Here is a 20,330-nt window from a genome sequence, read left to right as displayed (position 1 = left end):
AAAAACATTATCAAAGATGAATCATTCAAAGTCTAAGATCAATAAGTTTTATATTCAGACATTCACACCAAGAATCTGTTTTTATCAACACAAACTAACAAGCATAACTCTTTACTGATAACTTAACAAGCAGTGAAAACTAAAGTAAAACTATCACATTTCTCAGGACTGAAGAAATGTAGACTCCACTCAGTCTCACATTCAAACCACCAAAATCTCAGTTGCAGTAATGTGGGTGGAGCAGTTCAACAACAAACTGCAGGTTGGTACCAGAGCCAAAGCTCCGTCCCACAGTCATTATGTTCTTGTACTGATCTGTGTCGTGTCCTTAAACTCGCTCTTCTGCTTTCAAGGTAAACAGCTTTTATTTAGAATCACTCTCAGTCACATTAGCAGCTGTGTAGATTATAGACTATCACAGCTGATCAACTAGATTGAATCACATGTTGGTAAATTAATTAAATTCACTGTGAACATTTCTTCTTTGCTGTTTGATGTGTCAGTGACGACAGCTGTCAGCGAATCACTTAAACGGAGCTGAAAGGAGCTGAAAACTGTTGCCTGATGTTTCTCAGGCAAGTTCTGCACTTTTAGGAGCAACTTAATTCTGTTTAACACTGACATTGAATTTTATTTTCAAAAATATTTCTAGAAATTTGAGGTTTACATCTGTGTGTTGAGATTTCATGGAGTGATTAACTGTCTGCAGGCTGATTGTGAAGAGGAGACGTGTACTGACTTCAGGCTTCAGACTGTGGGCTCGTTCTCGTCCATCATCTGAGCAGTCATCATGGACTGGTTTCACTCTGTTTCTCTGTGGAATTTTATTCTCAGCTTGGGTTTTGTTAAAGGTTATTTGTTAAATAACTATAATTAACTGATGAGTAGGTTTTAAGTATTGATTCAGTTTCATGTGTTGAATATTTCCAGTGTGACTTTTTTAATGTTCACATGTAATTTAGAAACCGTTTATTTCTTTAGTTTAAAAAAGCATAGCAAGTTTCCCGTGACAACGAGTAGAGACACTTTAACTTCCTTTAACTAAAGACCTCAGCAGTCATGCATGTAAGAGGAAACAGTGAACTCCCTCAGTTCACATAAGTGGAAGTGAAAATACTGATCAAACCATAAACAGTAGTTTCCATTTTTCATGTCCACAGTGAAGAGTTTTGCTTTGTTTCTCCAGCAGCACAATCCTGAAACAGTTTCAGAGTCTCTGTGTTTCCAAACTGAGCTGATAAATGTTTACAGTAACATCTGTGTTATTAGTTGATGTTGAGCTCCATCTGCAGGAGGGACACCGTTAAAATGTCACCAGTGTTTAGTTTCTCTCACATTTATCATGTAGCAGATCTCAGTGGGAGTGGATGTTTGCTGTGGATGTTTATAGGCTGAAATAAATAAAATAAAAATAATAAAATAAAATAAAAAAAATCTGATTTGTGGTTAGAAACACTTCGAGTGGGCAGTAAGACTGAAATGAAAGCTGAGCTCATAAGATCCACCTGAGCAGCCATTTTTGTTTTGTGTTTTAACTGTTAATGCTTAGTTAATACTGATCATTATGGTAGTTATAAGGATTTGTTATGATACAGCAGTGAGGATAGAGTTTAAAATCTCTCTCTATATAAATTATAACTGAATGTTTTTTTTTCACATTTTCACATTTGATATAAAAAATATATTTAAATCATCATGAAGCTGTTATGTTTTCATGTAAAACAGGACATGATGTCATGTGATAGTATGTTTGGTTTTTTGTTTTTCTCGAAAAATGAACCAGAGTATTAGGAGATAAAATAATAAAATAAGGATTAAATAACAATAATAAAATCCAGAAATATTCATACTGTATCAAACACTCGCCTGATTGTTGACTTCAGTATTCCCTACAAAGGTGAGCTGTCCTGCTTCTTTCTACTTGTTAAACTGCAACTCAACACTGGAGCTGCTGTCTGCAACATCCCGTGGCTATGAAGGCGTCTCTGAAGTCTCTTTGTTGGCCTTACAGCTGATCGAGAGGAGCAGAGACACTGTTGTGTAAAAACTCAACTCTAATCTAACCATCATTCTGTGCATTGTTCACAAGTTAGAACTGGTCTAAGATGCTGCAGATACTCTACAGAGCTGAGTTAACATAACAATATATATGTACTAATCCTCAACCTCTGACGGTCTACTGTTGATTACAGTAAATGGACAGTGTGACTGTCCCTGAGACAGTTAAATAAAGGTGTTTGTTTTTTATGTTTCTGTGATAGATTCATGTTTAAATTAGCTCATTTATTTGTTGGAAAATGTTAAGATTTATTGGATAAGATAATAAAAAAAGGTATAATTGATTAAAACTTGTCTAAAATATGTGGCAAAATAAGGGTTTTGTTACAGGTGTAAAGTGCTGTAAAGTTTGTCTAAGGTAGAGTTTCTAATGGTCACATGATCATAGTTTAGCTGAGAGGACAACCATGGCAATTTGGGTCTGAACAGAAGTTTTTTCTTCTGTTTCCACAGTCTCTGAAGAAGATGAGAGAGAGAAATAAACTAAATAAACATCAGTATGATGTGTGGCTATTGTTTGAAGGAGCCCTGCATCCCTGTGATTAGATTTGCAGACATGATTAAAGAAGTTATGAAGCTTTTGGTTAGAAAAAGCTGCTGAACTGATAAGAGATGAAGCACGTCTTTATTTTAGACAAACTGATTACACGTGTTGTCTTAAGCAGGATTTGTGGTCCAGCAGAGGCAACACTGTTGGCTCTGCCTTACAGGGCAAAGTTACAAAAAAACTCATTTTTTTCTGAATTGTTTTTTTTATTTCCTTTTAGTTTCAATTCACATCCAGAGCAGATTTTCTTATTTCAACTTAGTTTTTATTGCTTAAAAATCTTTCATTTTTATTGGTTAAGTGCTACTTTTATTTATTTTAATTATTTTAATTTATTGTTGTATACAGGGCAAATGTCAGAGACAAGATATAGGTAAACCAGTCGAGGTGCTACAATAAAAACACTGAAGTTGATTTCACTATAATAATCCAGGATTGTCCAGGCCGCCTGCAGTGACATTAGTTCTCAGCAGAGCTACGCCCATTCTGTGCTAAATGCGTGTCCTGGAAGAGGAAGTGAAAGTGAGTGTTTATCCCTATTGAATGTCATCTGCTTACAGTCAATCACAGATTAGACTAGTTCTCAGTCTGAGTCATTAATGACACAGCACGTTTGTGTTGTGTCATTAATGCATTTCATGTTTCTCCATTATGAAAGTTCAGAGTCACCTACTTCACCTGACAGCTTAGCTTGTTTTTATTTGTCATCAGTCAGACACATTATAATGTCTGAGTCTTCAGTACTGAACAGAAAGTAAGACAGAGCAGATTTAGTTACATGAAGCTGAGACTTGGAGTTTCTACAGAAATAATTCAAATACAAAGTAATTTAGGTGGTGCATTAAAGCACGACAGGCAGGAGGTCTTATGCAACAAAAATACGCTTTTTATCAATTCCCGTCATTACCTAATTCAGTATAAAATTGTACACAGGTTACATTACTCAAGGGAAGGAATTCACAAAATTTATCCAGACTGCTCTCCCTTCTGTGAAAAATGTATGACACATTATGGAAATCTGTTACATAGTTTTGCACTTTGTCCAAGGCTTCAGAGTTTTGAGTGTAACATCTTTACCTATCTGTCTAATATTCTTAAAGTCAAGATTGATCTAAATCCAACAGTAATTACCTTTGGGATCTTTAAAGAAACACAAAGCTTTACAACATGTTCAAAAAAGTCTTATGTCATATGCACTGATCATTGCAAAGAAACTGATCCTGCAGCTTTGGAAAGGCAAAAAGGTTCCTGCACTTCACCTTGAAAAAACAAGATATACCATGAATGGCAATGTTGTTTTGCCTTGTTTTGTTTAGGGAAGGGGGGGGGGGGCATATGTTCTATTAACTTGTAACAACTGTGATACTTGCTTCTAATAAAAGATATTTGAAACGAAAAAAACAAAAGGAAAGCATGACAGGCACGCAAGCGTCACATTGAGATTTTCCCTTACTTATTTAGGGGGACTTCATAAGCATCTAACCCCACCCTGAATGCAGTAGGCGGAGTCTGTTTTATATAAAGAGCGAGTGAGCCTCAAAGGTCATTCATTCAGAGCAAAGCAGTCAGGGACTGATCGGACTGCAGCTTTCCAGAAAACTTTCTTCAGTCAGAAAACGGAATTTTTAATCATCGATCATGTCTCTGAACAACTTCTACTTTAAGGACTCTTCCTTTTTCTCACTCCGGACTTTTCTCCTGTGCTCGACTTTGTTCGTCTGGACCTCTGCACAAGGTTACACTGAATTTTAATCACATACTGGGGGGGGGGGGGGGGGGGTGAAAAGCTGAATTGAGTATTATCAGCTGTGCTGTGTTGTCCGTCACTAACAGTGTGACAGCTGTCAGTGAGTTACTTTAAAACCGGAAGAAGCTTAAATCGAGAAGATAGTCAGGCAGGTTCTGACTGTGTGAAGCGACTGCTCTCAGTTTACAGGTTTGTTTATAACGGACACGATGGAGATGATTTATGGCATTATTTTATGCCATTGTTTTTGTCCCTCTATTCTGAGTGCATGAGTGCAAGTGTTGCATTTTGAGGAGACAATTATTTTTGAGTGAAGAAAATTCATTTCTGCGTGCAAATAATGTATTTCAATGTTTGTTATTACACACACAGTAACAGCCCCTCTCACTTAGTTGTTGGCATTTGCTCTGCTCTGTGCTGACAGACATTAGTGGACCTGGTCTCAGTGTGTCCTTCCCGCTCTCAACATCTGTGCTCCCTGCACGCTCAACTCTTTCTGTACACGTTATAAATGCTCCACAAACCAACCAATCATAGATTTGGATGCAAAATTTCTGGTTGGCTCTTTTGGTTTCCAATCAGCTGGCTAGCTACTGAAATGATTTCAGTACGTTTAACTTTTTGTCTGTTTCCAGGTGAGGTTCTGGTGATTGGTTCAAATCTTCCAATCATCGCTGCTCCGGGTGATGATGTCATCCTGCCGTGTCACCTGGAGCCCACGTTCGATGTCCAGGGTCTGACGGTGGAGTGGTCCAAACCCGACCTGAAGCCCGACCTGTCAGATGAGTACGTTCACCTATACAGACATGGAAAGGAGGTCCCCGACATGAAGATGGCCTCGTACTTCAGGAGGACGGAGCTGTTCATGGACGACATGAAACACGGGAACATTTCACTGAAGATCCTGAACGTGTCGGAGGAAGACAACGGCAGATACAGATGTTTCATCCCCAAGCTGCGGAGCAGAGTGAAAGCTGCTGTTGTTGAACTTGTAGTCGGTGAGAAGATTTGTTTTGGTCATGTTTGGGGTTGAAAAGTCAAAGACTCTGATTTGTCTTTTAATTTTTTTTTTGACTGTTTTGTCTTTTAGATCAAAACTTTGCTAAAACCTCAACAACAGAGACGCCGCTGCAAACTCCAGATCCTCAGGACACGACTCCAACAAATGGTGAGAACACAGTCTGTTATGTTCCCCTAAAAAGGTCCAGGGGATGAGGGGGAAAGTAACAAAAGGTGTCAAAGTTGGGGGGGAAAAGGAGACAGGGAGGCAAAATGCTCAACGGGTTTTATTAATGATTCTAATAATAACCGAACTAAAAGAGATGGACAAGCTGCTATCACCTTTTAAAGGAAGAAAACAACAAAACTCAGCTGTTGGTCAATAAACTGAAAAGCAAGTTAAAAAAAAAGGTTAGTTACCAACCTGCCTGTTTGGTGCCCTGGGTGAACACACCCTCTACTTATTCTGATATTTTATTGTGAATCCTGTTGTCAGAACCATACTGAATTTAACCAGATAAATATTTTATATAGTGTGTGTGTGTGAGAGAGAGAGTATGCAAATGGATAACAAACAGCCAATATAATTCATCATACATTGAGAATAGCAGACAAATCAACGATATACCTCTTCCAATAAATGGCAAATTAATATTGGGCTGAACACAGTCAAAAAGATTCAATAAGCCACATCAGTGTCTACTGTTTACTATCATAGCCAAGTGGCTAACAAAGGTTAACAGAAGTTTTCACTATTCCTACTAATGAATGTTATCTTGTTTCGGGATACATAATACCTGCAGTTATCCAAAGACACATCTTCTTACATTCATCTTTTGCTCGTTTCTCCTCTTCTTTTCTCTACTTTTCTAAACAGACCTGATGGCTTTGATCTTTTCTTGTCCATCTTTAATCAGTAATTTTGCAGTATCAACATCCAACCCCACAACACAAATTAACAGATCTACACCTTAGTGCACAGATTCGTTTTTTTTTTTTTTTTTTTTTTAACTGTTCAGGAGACACAGCACGGAGGAGACCATTGTTTGACAATCAGGATGCAGAATATAATACGCTGTTAAGAAAGAAAAAAAAAATCTGTGAAACGGCGAAGCCATGAAAGGTGAAGCACGTTATAGCGGGGGACCACTGTATCCAGAAATAGATGCACACCTATACGATTTATGGTAAAGTGAGCTGCCTTGTATGTACATGTGTTGAAGTTTCCTTGTTCATTTTCTCTGAGGCTGAGGTTGGGGATGGCTTTGTAAGCATCTGGAATGTTGGTATACCAGGTCCAGTGTTATAGTATATTACCTCATCGAAAAGCTCACAGAATCCAGGCAGGACAGCTTTCAGGCTTGCATGGTAAAAATCTCCTGCCACAATTACAGCACAGTACGGGTGCGTCGTTAACTGTTTATTAATGGCTAGCTTAGCGTCAGTTTGTGGTGGCACATAAACTGCTATTATTGTGATTGCTGTGAGCTCTCTTGGCAAGTAGAAGGGTCTACACCGGGGTGTCCAGGCCTCAAGAGCCAGTGTCCTGCAGGTTTTAGCTATCACCCTGGGTCAACACACTTGAATCAAATGATTAGTTCATTACCAGGCCTCTGGAGAACGTCAAGACATGTTGAGGAAGTAATTTAGTCATTTAAATAAGCTTTGTTGGATCAAGGGCACATCTAAAACCTGCAGGGACACTGGCACTTGAGACCTGGCGTTCAACACCTGTGGTCTACACCCTAGACCCCTACTCTGCTACAATACACTGTACCAGCATATATTCTATGTTTGGACAGCAGAGGGCAGCATTAACTGTGGTGTTGTTACACGGGTTATTGTTCACATACACTAGCAGACCTACTCCACGTTTCTCACTGGACTCTTTGTTCCTGTCCACTATGAAGGATTAGTTCATTACCAGCCAAGTCTCTGTCACAATCATAGCACAGTAATCCAAACAACGTGAGGTGATCCGCAGTTGCAGGTCATCCATCTTGTTGTTTACTGACCATGAGTTGGTGAGGAGGAGACTTATAATAGCAGGTCTGTAGGCGGTTAGTACTTAGCTCTCAGCCCCGCTCTCTCCCCCCTCTTCTGTTTCCCATGCCTCCCTCACCTGCGCCACTTCAGATGTTGTATTGTGAAGTTGGAGTCCCTATTCCTTTGGATCTCAGGGGGGATTGAGTCCCAGTCACTGTTGGGAAAAGTGTGCAGGTTTGTGTGATTAGAACCGTGAGCAGTTCAGTTTTACTGTACTGCTCCTGCTAATTGTGAAGTGTAAGTGAAATGAAATACACAAGATAAAAAGAAAGCTGCTAAATTGTGGAGAGTCCCAGGCCGCTGCAACTGCTCGCGCCACGATCTTGCAATTGTTATTTTTGCCACCTTTCTTTCATTTTTTGCCATGTTTTACTCTTAATATCTGTCCTACTAACACTGATATCCATATCCAACAAAGGTCGGTCTCTTTGTAGCTTCCTTTCCTGTTCTGTCTGCCTTCATCTCCCTTAACTCCATGATGCACTGGTACCCATAAGAAGGTGACCATAAGCCCCATCATAGTAATTCTGTATAATATTTGCTGAACGTCAATCAGAATGTCAGGTCTGCAGGTCTGAGTGACCGTCTTGCAAACTAGGCAATGATGAACTCGAGTTGGAGCATATCACAGATCTCAATGGTCTTTCATCTTCAATCCACTGGACTGTAAACTGTATTGAAACCCTTTTCCCCATGTATACTGATAAACAGTCACTAAAGCCTTTCCTTACTTTTGTGTTAAACTCAGGAACAATAAATGTTATCCCACTTTGGTTGGCTGTATTCCTTGATGCATCTGTGTATATTTTGACATAACTGTAACACTGATATGCAGTGTATGTGAGTTTAAGATAAAAGCCCTATCCGTGTTCTTTTGTTCAATAGTGTGAAATCTAATACCGCATTGGGGAGTATCCATAGTGATAGCTCTTCATAACTCTTCAATTCTCTTTTTCTTTTGCAGCAGGGTTGAAAAATTGTCCTTTATGCATGATCTTGACCATATCTTTGTAGACTTGCCCAGTGGCACTAGTTCACCTTTCTCTGCCCTTAAGTATTTTTAATTGCTGATAGGAGTCAGCTGTACAAAAAAGGTGGCCCCTAAGGCAGGCGATATGGCAGGACAAACCCAGACAAGGTCAATTTCAGGAGGAGACCTGTCTAGGGTCGTAACACAGTCCAACTTTTCTCTGCATCATTTCTGTTTAGGTTTTTGTGTAATTGTGGTGACCTTGTCTTTTTTTTACATCAGCAGGTCAATCCAGGGTCCCTGTGGTCGTCGTTGTCATCACCTTATTAATAGTTTGGGCTGGTTTTGCTGCATATTTCTCTCGCCACATTTTAAAAAAACGAAAAGTAAGAAAGAAACACACAACCATGTTGTTGCTTCTTGTGTCATCAGAATGACTCATCACTCAACTTCTTTCAACAGAAATATCCAGAGGATGAAGACACACAAAAACAATCACTACCAGTCTAGCTGCCTTGCTGAAAGGAATGGTAAATGGACTGGTTCTTGTATACTGCTACTCTGCTTGAGGAAACTACACACTTTAAACTTTCACCCCAGAAAAAGACTCAAGCTGCGTCCAAGTTATTTATTGAGCACTTTCACATAAATAAAGTGTTATACAAGAAATGATCCTCCCTGATCACCCACTGGACCAGCTGTCTCTGCGTTCGTCATGCTCAGGGTTTATCTGATGAATAGACCAATGAATGTGCAGCAATAAACATTAGAAACTGATCTGACCGGAATGTCTGGTTTGCAGTAACTTGTTAATCATTGTCTCAGTTTTTGTTTCCTGCTCGGCTCCAGCAACTCGTTTCACTTTGACAGCGACAGTTTGGATCACTGTGTCGGAGTCTGGGGTCTTTATCTGTGGTAAGTCTTCTTTTTATTTGTTTGCTTTTTCTGGGGTTTTTTTTTTTTTTGTTGTTGTTGTTTTTTCAGTCAGGTGACAAACAAACAAGAACCTTATAACAAAACATTAAAATTTGTGATGAAAGACTGGGATTTTTTTTACATGTTACTGAATGCATTCTGAATAAAGTCAAACTGTGAGCACATACACATGTCAGCACATACTGACAGGTTCTTTACTGTTTTGTGATTTCTAGTTCTTGGGTAAGTCATGTTTCATGACGCAGTTTGTTACTCCCGTCCTGTGTTCCCTCTGTTTAGTGTCAAGTCTGTGCCTGTCGTGTGTTTCCTGTTTTATTTTGATAGTCCCTGTCCTGTGTGCAGTGAGTGTTTCATGGGCCACCATTAAACACTTTTCTTTAATGTATTTGCCAAATAAAGATAAAACACAGAGCTGACTGCAGCGGCATGTTTCTTTCTGTCATGACAGCTACATACACACAGACTACTGCTGTTTACAGAGTGGGTGGAGTCAAATCACATGGATTGTTTCGGTTTCTCCTTTGAAAATGACTCTTTAGCACAAACTCAGGAGCCCAGCTGTCTGAAAGGACTAAAGATGAAGCATGTTTACTAAAGTTACTAAACTTATTCTAAGATTAAATTGAGCATTCACCTGTCTGTGTTGAACTGTGACAATCATCAGTTAACACGACTTTTCAGCTGTTTTGGGGGCAGAGTCAGTTTGGTCCTCAGAAATAATCCTTAAAGTTTGGAGGTGTTTGGTTAAACTCATCATTGAGTCATCTGGTTTGTTCTGCTCTCTGTCAATCAAAGCTAGAGAGCTCGCTTTTTCTACGTTCAAAAGAAAATATAATTTTGGCTCAAGGGGAGGGAGCACTATGCCAAAGACTTGTGGTTCATGCTGACATTTATGCTCAATGTTATATCACTTATTCCAGTAATGTTGTGTTGGTGTCTCATGGTTATTGTTCCCAGCTTCCAGTTCAGGAGACAGGATTGGATTGGATTGGATTCAGGAGTTTTAAGCCTAATCTTTCAAGATTAGGCTTAAAACTTTCCCTTTTGCTAAAGCTTATAGTTAGGGCTGGACCAGGTGACCCTGAATTGCCCCTTAGTTATGCTGCAATAGACGTAGGCTGCTGGGGGATTCCCATGATGCACTGAGTATTTCTTCTTCAGTCACCTTTCTCACTCACTATGTGTTAATAAACCCTGTGCACGAGAAAATGCTAACTTCCTGTTTTAAGACCAAATGTAGAGTTTTACATTTCCGGTAGCTTTATTTTGCGGTCAATCGCTACTGCAAAGGTGGACTCCAAAATCATGTCCAAAATACAAAAACGGAAAGATCGCATTAAGTTACAAAGAGCAGAAGGTGGGAACACTCACCATTGCTGTGTCATAAAAAAAAATCAAATGATTGATTTTGATATTTGAAGAGTGTAGATTGATTGGTTGTTTACATCACTCAACAGAAGCAGAACTGCATCACAGAATCAGAAGCACATCTCTGTATAGTGTCTGTGAAGGTTCTCAGTCATCCAGGTCATCGTAGTCAAAGGAGCTTGCAAAGAAAAGCGTCTGGACTTCTTTAAGTTGCTTGAAGACATTTCACCTCTCATCCGAGAAGCTTCTTCAGTTCTAAGGTCAAATGGTGGAGAGTCCCACTTCACAAGTGCATGGCACAACACAGAAGAGCCACCTCCACAGGACAAGACTCAGCAGTCCATCTGCATCTTAAGGATAAAGGACACTCTTTCGAGGATGCCAATGTTCGCATTTTGGACAGAGAGGACAGATGGTTTGAAAGAGGAGTGAAAGAAGCCATCTATGTCCACTGTGAGCGACCATCTTTGAACAGAGGCGGGGGTTTACGACACCAACTCTCTGCCATCTATAATCCAGTTTTGAGATCCCTTCCCAGACGCCTTAACGCCCACTCACATCCTGGGCCATCTGACCTCAGGAATTCGCATGATAAGGTGGGGCCAGGTTTCACAATGAACACACCCGAAACTCTGGCTGATTGGGACCCACACCCAGTTTCACACCTTGGCTCAGGCGATTAGAGGATCATCAGGGGGTCCATTTGTCCCTCTGTGGGGGGTCACTCCCACTAGGTTTATATCTGGGACTCTCCACCATTTGACCTTAGAACTGAAGAAGCTTCTCAGATGAGAGGTGAAACGTCTTCAAGCAACTTAAAGAAGTCCAGACGCTTTTCTTTGCAAGCTCCTTTGACCATCTCTGTATAGTGACAGTTCTTATGATTTAAACAGGCAAATGTTCAGGATTCAAACTACAGGTGAACATTAGTGAAAGCCAGATGTTTCCCCCGTAAAGTCGATATCAGCTAGAAATTTCAAGTACACACCTACACAGCATCAACAAACCATGAATAAAAAGCCACAGGATATAAAAAAAATAATAATGAATGATTGCTGGTAAGTGTCTCTATATATTAGTATTTATGAAGGGTATGTTGTGATTTACCTTCAAGATTATACAAATACTGAGAAATGTAAAATTTGAATCCTTTCTCTCTTTTGCTCTGAGGCGCAGGACAAAAAATATTGACAAATAGATTAACATCATGTACAGATATATCCGGTAAATGCCCAAGACATCATGAGAAATGTAAATCGCCGTTTGATTCATCCATTTAGTTGACTTGTTTTCGAAAACCCGACTGTAAACAAGGCGTGAATATCACACTAGAAACGAAGCGCCCTACAGGAGTTTCCCCACCGGAAGTAGCATATGCTAAGGCGCACAGACCTCTCTACACTGAATCCTACTTGTTATTAATCTCTCTTCCACAGCATGTCTGTTGTTCCTTCTCCCACCCCAACCGGTCGCAGCAGATGGCCCCGCCCCTCCCTGAGCCTGTCCTGCAGAGGTTTCTTCCTGTTAAAAGGGAGTTTTTCCTTCCCACTGTCGCCAAAGTGCTTGCTCACAGGGGGTCATATGATTGTTGGGTTTTCTCTGTATGTATTATTGTAGGGTCTACCTTACAATATAAAGCCTTGAGGCGACTGTTTTTGTGATTTGCCGCTATATAAATAAAATGAATTCTATTGTTTTGAATTGAATTGAATTGAATTAAATTCAATTGAACTGAATTGAATGTGTATGCAACACAGATATAAGTGAAAAAAGAAAAAAAGGTGGAGTCGAAAATAAATAAATGCAATAAAATATGTTAAATAACTGACATGTCAGCAGACAAAAAGCGCCAAGAAACACTGTAAACAAACATACACTATCTCACAGCATCTGTGGGTGTGGGGAGTTTTTGTGTCACAGGAATAAAAAAGAAACTGAAAAAATCCATTTGTCATGCAAATTAAAAAAAAAAAAGTTGCTTGCAAATAATGGATGTGCTTTATAGCTTTTCTTTTTACAGTATGTTAGAAATGGATTATAGTGAGAATGACGTTGCTTCTCATTGAAAGCAGATGTAGTTTTTAATTAGATATTAATAATTAGATATATTAGTTTGTTTGTTTGGTTTTTTTTTGGGGGGGGGGGGGGGGGGGGGTTGACAATGATGGTGATCTGCCTGGACAAAAACTTCCAGGCTGATTTTTTTGTCTCAGTACAAGCCTGACCAGAACACATTTAAAATCATTGCCCTCTGTTATGTAATCAGTGATGATCTAAATGTCTCTTTACATATAAACTATTTTTAAATCGCTTAAACACTGAAACAGCTTCTTGAATGTGACTTCACTGGGACTGAACCTGTTTTCCTGTTATTGTTACAGAGTGGAGGAACTCATTGATCAACAGTACATGATCTGCAGTCTGGAGATGATGTTCAGAGTAGACAGATGAAGAAACGCGCCACAGAGAAGCTCTGAACTTAAAATCCTCGAAGATATTTTCTCTTTTGTTTGTTTGTACTTGAACGTTTTTTAAGAAAGCAGCACTTATTTCCAGTGCTGACTAAAATATTTATTTGAGGTAAGATTTCTTTAATGTTGTTAAAGGATCAGAAACATTAACATTTAGAATAAAACACATGATGTTATATTAGACTGCTGGGCTGCTTGCTGTGAGATGCAGAGAGTAACAGGAAGCTTGTTTTGCTTGTTGATTTTCAGAGTAAAGAGTGATGGCTCTTCAGGAGATCAGTGTGATCTTCACACACAGACCCTCGGCCTTCTCTGCTGCTGTGCTGCTTCTAACACTCGTCCTCTGCAGAGGTGAGCAAAAACTGCTGAGCATTTAAACTCATCTATGATCAGAGCAGACACAGATCAGGGTATATGAATTATGATTATTTATATTTTGTACTGTTTACTTTTTGTTGTTTTGTGTAAACAAATAAGGAAAGATTGTTAAAAAATAAATGTGATTCTAGGCATCATGATTGTTGAAAACAAAATGTTGGAAACGTAAAGCATCTTTAGCAGGAGCCAAAACAACAAGGAGCAGATTATGGCGTTCTGAATAAATGGACAAATATGACAGGCTGTAGTGGGGGCCTTGAAGTTCTTTAGATTTATAAAAGAAATGACATTTAATTTATTCCTGTGTTTCACAGTTCTGAACTTGTATAAAGTTGTGAGAGTGTCTGCTCCTCTCTGTCTCCTCAACAGGATCATTTGTAGTGGATGTGACACAGAGCTCCTATCAGGCAGAGGAGAACCACAACATCACACTGGAGTGGACGTTCACCACCAAACCAGACACGTCCATCTCAACACTGGAGATCCTCTGTTACATGAATAATGATCATAAACACATAACTCTGTATTATCTTCGTGGTGGTGTCGAGTTCTCAGAGGATGAAGAGTTTTCAGGACGAGTCCAGAGTGACAAAGACGCCCTCAGAGAAGGACGAATCAGACTCCAGCTGTCCAGACTCAGGACTGAGGACTCGGGTCTGTACCTGTGTGAGGTGGACACAGGTTATGGCCGCGGCTACAACAGCTGCAGAGTCACCGTCTCTGGTAAGACAATTCATTTATACACATGTGATCACTGTGAGCTGTTAACGTCAATCATGGTTCAAATCTGAGATAAAATTGGTGTGTATAATTGTTACAGGCTTTCAAAGTGATGAACACAAATCTTTAGTTTCCACTTTCATAAAAACTGTGTCTTTATAAATATCCTGTTTGATTGATGGAGTTTCAGACACCAGCAGCTGTAGCCCCACTTTCACTGACTCGAACATGAACTGGATCTTCTTCACTGTTCTAGAGCTGATGTTTCCTTTTGGAGCATTTTTAATAGAATTACCAGAAAAACTGTGTAGTTAGAAAATTACATCCATAAACTGCATCACACAGACACACACCTGCTAATTAGTGCTGAGTACAGTAACAGACATATAGGAAGTCTACACAGAGATGATATGAAACTATCCATGGAGACCAATACTGGTTGATGTAGAAGACTGTAAACATGGTCATTTCTGCTTTAAGTTGGACTTTTTAACACAAGAGTCTTTGTGGCTTCCACACACGTGAGGCTAATTCTTCACGGAGCTGCTGGTCCAGGTAACATCCCTGAAGGAGGCCTCAGAGTCTGAGTCGACCACAGAAATCCACAGTGTCCAACCTCAGTGACACTGTTACTGAGCAGCTTCATCAGGACATGTGAGGAAACCAACACTGAAGAGCTACAAACTGTTTCTCTCATCACAACAGTTTGTTTGTTTTTTGGTTCTTCATTGTTGGTTTCTTGTTTCAGTTTTGTAAGTTTCCACTTGGTAGAAATAAAACTGTGAGCAACTTAATTCACTGTCATAATATTAGATCATTTTCCAATTTATTACAAAGAATTTTTATTTTATTTTATTTTATTTCAGAATCAAGACCTGGGAAGACAGAAACAACTCAGCAACCTGGAAGTCTCCAACCACCAGAGCTGAAGGACGAGACCAAAGGTAAAAACAAAATAACTTTACAGTTTACAAAATCACTCATTCATTATATTGTTTATATACAGTACAGTCAGGAGATATGGGCCAAATCAGAGAACTGTATTAATTTACGAGAACAGAAAACACTCCCATCCAGTTTTCTAGAAATGGATTTAGTTCAGTCTTAAAATAAAGAGAGTCTAAGACTAGGCCTTCATAAGTGAAACTGAGTCTATATGAATAACAAAGTAAAATCCTCCCATAAACCTGCAGCTCTTTCAGGTAAACATACTGAGGTTCTGCTTCAAAATGTCAAATATCAGTTTTATCCAGTTCTGGGTTTTGGGGCCTCGAGTCTTTCCTGGCTGTCATTGGGCAAAAGGCCCGATGTAACCTGGAGGTCACCAGACTGTAAGTGGTGATAAATTAAATTCTCTGTGCATCAGAAACATGTAAATAAAGTCTGGTGTTCACCTCTCACAGTAATACTGGTTATTTAATGGTTAATTCCACTTCCTGTTTTTAAAATGTGCTCGTTTATATCATTAACACTAAATTATGTGTTTACTGTTTTTTGCACCTTAGGAATTTCTTTGTCAGGCCGGCTAGCAATCGTCGGGGCTGTATTCATCTGTATCTCTCTGATCTCATGGGGATTTATGTTTTATCAGAATTGCAAAGAACACGTAAGTCTGTCAGAAAAAAAAGTATTGTCTTTTAAAAACAAATGTTTACAGTTTGTGTCAGAATCATTTGCTCTGTGACATTTTAAAGTCTCTTAAACTTTTCATATTCAGTATAACTCAGTGAGTCTTTGGATTTTCTTTCAATTTCAAACAGAGTTCTTGATGAAGACGTTGTCAGCATATGGACCTTCTAGTTCAGTTTCATGACAACAGCTGGAAACTGCAGATCTCAGACTTTGAACAGAAACTCTTCATAACATCATGATTATAAACCAGATTTGAAGTTTCCAATTCGATGCTGTTCAGTTGGCGTCAAGAACCAACAGAGGGAAAAACAACACAAACAACACAAAAAAGATTTAAATTCAGGACTTCAGTCCAATATTGAAATCCTTCAACTCATCTGAACTATAAATATCCTGAGGTGTTAAAATAAAAACAGGATGAATTGAATTTGAGGTAAAACACAAAACAGCATTAACAGGATAGAGCTTCATGTTTTGTGTTTACATTGTTTAATACACTCTTGTTGGCACTTTTGTTGACAGTAAAACGGTTTCTCTACTTTTTATTTGTCATGTGTGCTAAAAAAGTAAAGTAAGAAAACTAGTTGGACTGATATTTACACTCGTGTCTCGTTTTAATGCAACATCAAAGCAGCAGAAACCTCAGTGAGAAGAACTCTGACTCACATAAAGATTCATCAGTTTGTGACATTCAGAATACAACTAATCACCAAAGCTGCAGATTCTGTGTTATTAATGTGTGTTTTATGGGAGAAACTGGATTTTCTTCTTAGATTTTCCAGTGTCAGCTCATCAGTGAACTGTTCCTCTCACAAAGACTCCAAGACCTCGGTCAGGTTTATGTTCCCAATCCAAAGTTTTTCCCAGAATAGAGCTGCTCTCTGCTGCAGCTGATCCATGTCCTGTGTCTAACCCTCGATCAGAGTCCAGTGTAGAAATACTCCTGTTCTTGTCGTTGTATATAAATCTTTGTTCTATTTTTTCTCTTTTTAAAAAATGTTTACTTTTGTTCTGTTGCCTGAATTTGTCATCACTCGGATGTGTCCGTGTGTTTATTTCTGAGTAACTCTGTAAGTTTGTCTTTCACTGTCCAGCTCTGCCTCTTGTGTGCTGTATCTCTGCACTGCACACAGCTGTGACAACAACTCAGTGTGAAACACCTGGTTAAACGATGGACATGGAAATATTATCATTTATGCAAAACTATATATAATATATTTTGAATATGTAAACAAAATTAATATAAAAGAATTTAAATTGAATTCAACTGAATTCTGTGTCAAGAAGTTTTTACATCACATGAACATTTAAATATCACAACTCTGACTTCCTGTAACTCGTCCTCCAGTCTGGAATAAATACAACCAATGACAGACTTAAATCAGATTTACACTATGAAGGCTGATGGGGTGATGTCATAATTCCAGTGTGTCGGCTGAATGGACATCCAACACTGTGAACATGTTAATTTGAGAACGAGGAGATGTAGCATTCTCTGACTGATACCACAGGTGTATCTGTGAGGCTGAGGTGTAGCACTGACAGCTGTCAGTAATGTTTGTAAAACACTGCTGTCCTCCTACATGGGAGCAGCACAGACACAGGCTGTATCCCAATTCAGGGTCTGCAGCCTTAAAGGCCGCATTTTAAGGCCGATTACGTCACAGCGACGCGACGAAGGCTGTCCCAATTCGAAGGCTGCTCGAAATGCGGCCCGCAAATGCGTCCTTCATTTCCCTGAATTTTAAGGACGTGGCGGTGTAGACTTCGTGGCCCAACATATCCCAGAATGCATAGCGCGGCGGTGGGTGTGGATAATTTTGCCGAAAAAATAAACGGCAGATGAGGGGCGCCCGAAGAGTAAACTTTAAGTAAGTACTGGATATGCACTTATTTATGTGCAAATGTTTAATAACGAAGAACATTAAACATTACTGTTGGCCACATGCCGGCAAAGTTATGTGACATTAGTGACGTTTGTACTAACTTGGTTTTAAAGCCTTTACTTTACAATATACGCCGTTCAATAGCTGAGCTTAATCTTACAGAGAATGATCAAAGCTCATGTAGAAAGAAACAAACAAATGAACAGATTTTCTCCTTCATTTCTGTCAAACAAAGCTGTATGAAACGTTTCTAGCTGTTAGTATCATGGTTGCTAGGCAACCTGGGCAGCGCAACGGAGGCTAGACCGTCCCATTTCACAAGCCTCGCACTTCCGGCCTTAGCGGCCCTTGAGGATCGTTGAGGCTGCGTACTTTAAGGCTGCAGACCCTGAATTGGGATACAGCCACAGTCACAGGATAAAAGATGGATGTGAGATGATATTTATAGGTTTATATGAGAGTTTGAAGCTGACTTGGATTTAAAGAGGTTGGATGTGAGGAATTAGAAGCAGACCTAAAGCATCCTGACTTTATTGACTTATTTTGATTCTAGAGCCCATAATTTGCAAAATAAACAATTATAAATTTCAAAAATTTTATATAGCAGCACCTGGAGATCATGAAGTCACCTGGAAAGTTTATAATGAGGTCATAGTGAGATCGAGGCTCATTCTGTCATAGACTTCAATATAATCTGGTCTGTTTTTCAAGATAAAGGAGTCTCCCCCTGCTGGTCATTAAAACAAATCCAGGTTTAACCTTTCAGAGCTGAGTGTCAGTCTTTAACAGTGTAACAATGAAACAGACTGAAGAAATAAATCAAAACTTCAATTTCCTTCTAGAAATGTGTCCATGGTAGGAACTGAACACATTTCAGAGTTCCCACCATAAAGGCATATGCTAAAAAATATTACTATTAGTATTTTTTTTCCAATACCACATACACAAAGGTGAAATTCATGTGAACCCCGGACGAACTGCAAACGAACAGATACAGAAAAAGATTATTTATGTGAATATGAATTTAATCAGATTTCTGAGGAAAGTTTACACAACATGACACTGAAAAAAGGTTTTACCAGAAAACTAACTTTCATGAGGCTCAGATTCACGCATGCGCAGATCACCAAGTCCTCCACAAGAAGTTCTGATGTTTGTTTATAAACACTCCCCCACGTGGCTGAGAAAACACAGTCGTTACATCAGCTCCCATGGATACGTTCACTCACTTTTAATACACAGAACCTGACATTACAGGTAACATTCTCAGATTTTCATTAATGTGTTTCATTTATTCTGTGCAATAGTGTCATTGTTTTCTCTGTGGAGTGGAAAGTTTACATCATTATGAATATCAGAATGTAGTATGAAGGGAAATAAGTGTGCAGTGCTGAGCTTGAAACTTTAAAGTTTTCTGTTTGGTGACAGAGGCTGTTTTGACCTGTTTATTAAACACATGACCTGCCAGGACCAGGTTATGTCTGGATAAATGACTGGATAAATCCACATTGTTAGGTCTGTACTCGCAGACCTCGCTAACTCAGAGACTTATCCCCGTGAACAAAGCAAGACACTCAGAGCTCAGTCCATTTTAACTTGAAAAGGAAGCCAGTCCAGTCAGGATCCCAGAGCTTTAAGCTCCTCACCTGATCCCAGACAACTTCAACTCCAGCCTGTTATTCAGTAAAAACAGTTAGAGAAACACCCCATTGTAAAACCCATATGGTGTGTCGTAAAAGCTAAGGCACTGTGTTTGTGTGTATGTATGCATATGCGAGCATGTGAGTGCGTGTATGTGTGTTTGTATACGTGACTTCCTGGTTACACGTGTTTTAAAAACATCTAACAACACCAAAGGGTTATCTCCCTTCACCCCGTATATGGTTTAATCCCTTTAACGGTCTATACAAGGCACAGTTGAGCCCATAAATGACAGGAAGTGAACATGCCTTACCTACGGTGGCCCTGAGAGGCCAAACGGACTGCAACTTCAGAAAACACTTGCAAAAAGAAAAACACTGCAAAAAGAAAAATGCTGAGTGATACCAGTTGCAAAGAATTTTGGATCCACCTCCACCATCCAGAAAATCAACAACTGCAAATCATAGCATGCTGGGGGGAAAGCAAAAAGAAGTCAACTAGTATGTGTGTGTTTAGACAGATTTGAAACAAAGTAAGTTCCAAGGCACGTTGAGTCGGCGGGAAGCTGAATTACAGTTTTCAAAGACCTGACACGGTGCTTTGACAACTTGGCAATCCTGTAAAATGTTTGTCACAATAAGAATCCCCCCCTACATTACACAAATCAAGACTTAGATATAGATAAAAGTATAAAGTGTCTATACATTTGGATTGGTACATTATGAAGTAAAACAACAGGACCTGTTTAAAACAAAAATTGTCTTAATTCAGTTGCTTTCTACATGCTAAGTACAAGGAGAGACCTTGGGTCCTTGAAAATATTGCCTGAAAAAAAGCATGAATGCTGAAATCACTTTTACTTGCATAGACTGTCTGCATGTTCAGGGACCTTTTACCCAAAGATTAATAAGGTTACCCTCAGACACACAAG

General features: G+C 39.2%; 2 protein-coding genes across 3 annotated transcripts; both read left to right on the top strand.

Annotated features, from left to right (window-relative positions):
* The first annotated feature begins 276 nt into the window (after positions 1–276).
* On the top strand, positions 277–16,884 carry LOC147334715 (uncharacterized). Of its 2 annotated transcripts, none has more exons than XM_086274324.1 (7): positions 277–353; positions 504–575; positions 710–851; positions 13,890–14,243; positions 15,107–15,184; positions 15,746–15,846; positions 16,001–16,884. In XM_086274324.1, exons 3-7 carry the CDS (start codon positions 791–793, stop codon positions 16,007–16,009), a joined length of 603 nt encoding a protein of 200 aa, XP_086130450.1. In that variant the 5' UTR covers positions 277–353; positions 504–575; positions 710–790; the 3' UTR covers positions 16,010–16,884. The 2 variants fall into 2 exon arrangements, with proteins under 2 accessions (XP_086130450.1, XP_086130440.1); XM_086274314.1 differs by lacking the exons at positions 277–353; positions 504–575; positions 710–851 and adding exons at positions 9,025–9,282; positions 13,053–13,251; positions 13,392–13,493.
* On the top strand, positions 4,188–8,970 carry LOC147334716 (myelin-oligodendrocyte glycoprotein-like). The gene is made up of 5 exons (XM_086274338.1): positions 4,188–4,340; positions 4,988–5,350; positions 5,443–5,520; positions 8,650–8,753; positions 8,830–8,970. The coding sequence occupies exons 1-5, from the start codon at positions 4,244–4,246 to the stop codon at positions 8,875–8,877; spliced, it is 690 nt and encodes a 229-aa protein (XP_086130464.1). The 5' UTR covers positions 4,188–4,243; the 3' UTR covers positions 8,878–8,970.
* Positions 16,885–20,330: the final 3,446 nt, after the last annotated feature.

The sequence above is a fragment of the Aulonocara sp. 'chitande type north' Nkhata Bay genome, linkage group LG3 (assembly GCF_057382095.1).
Source record: "Aulonocara sp. 'chitande type north' Nkhata Bay isolate Kocher_YH1m ecotype deep benthic linkage group LG3, A_spYH_male_GT1.1, whole genome shotgun sequence".
NCBI classification, from domain to species: domain Eukaryota; kingdom Metazoa; phylum Chordata; class Actinopteri; order Cichliformes; family Cichlidae; genus Aulonocara; species Aulonocara sp. 'chitande type north' Nkhata Bay.
Note: the sequence above shows the minus strand (reverse complement) of the source record. Positions and strands in the feature narration are given on the sequence as shown.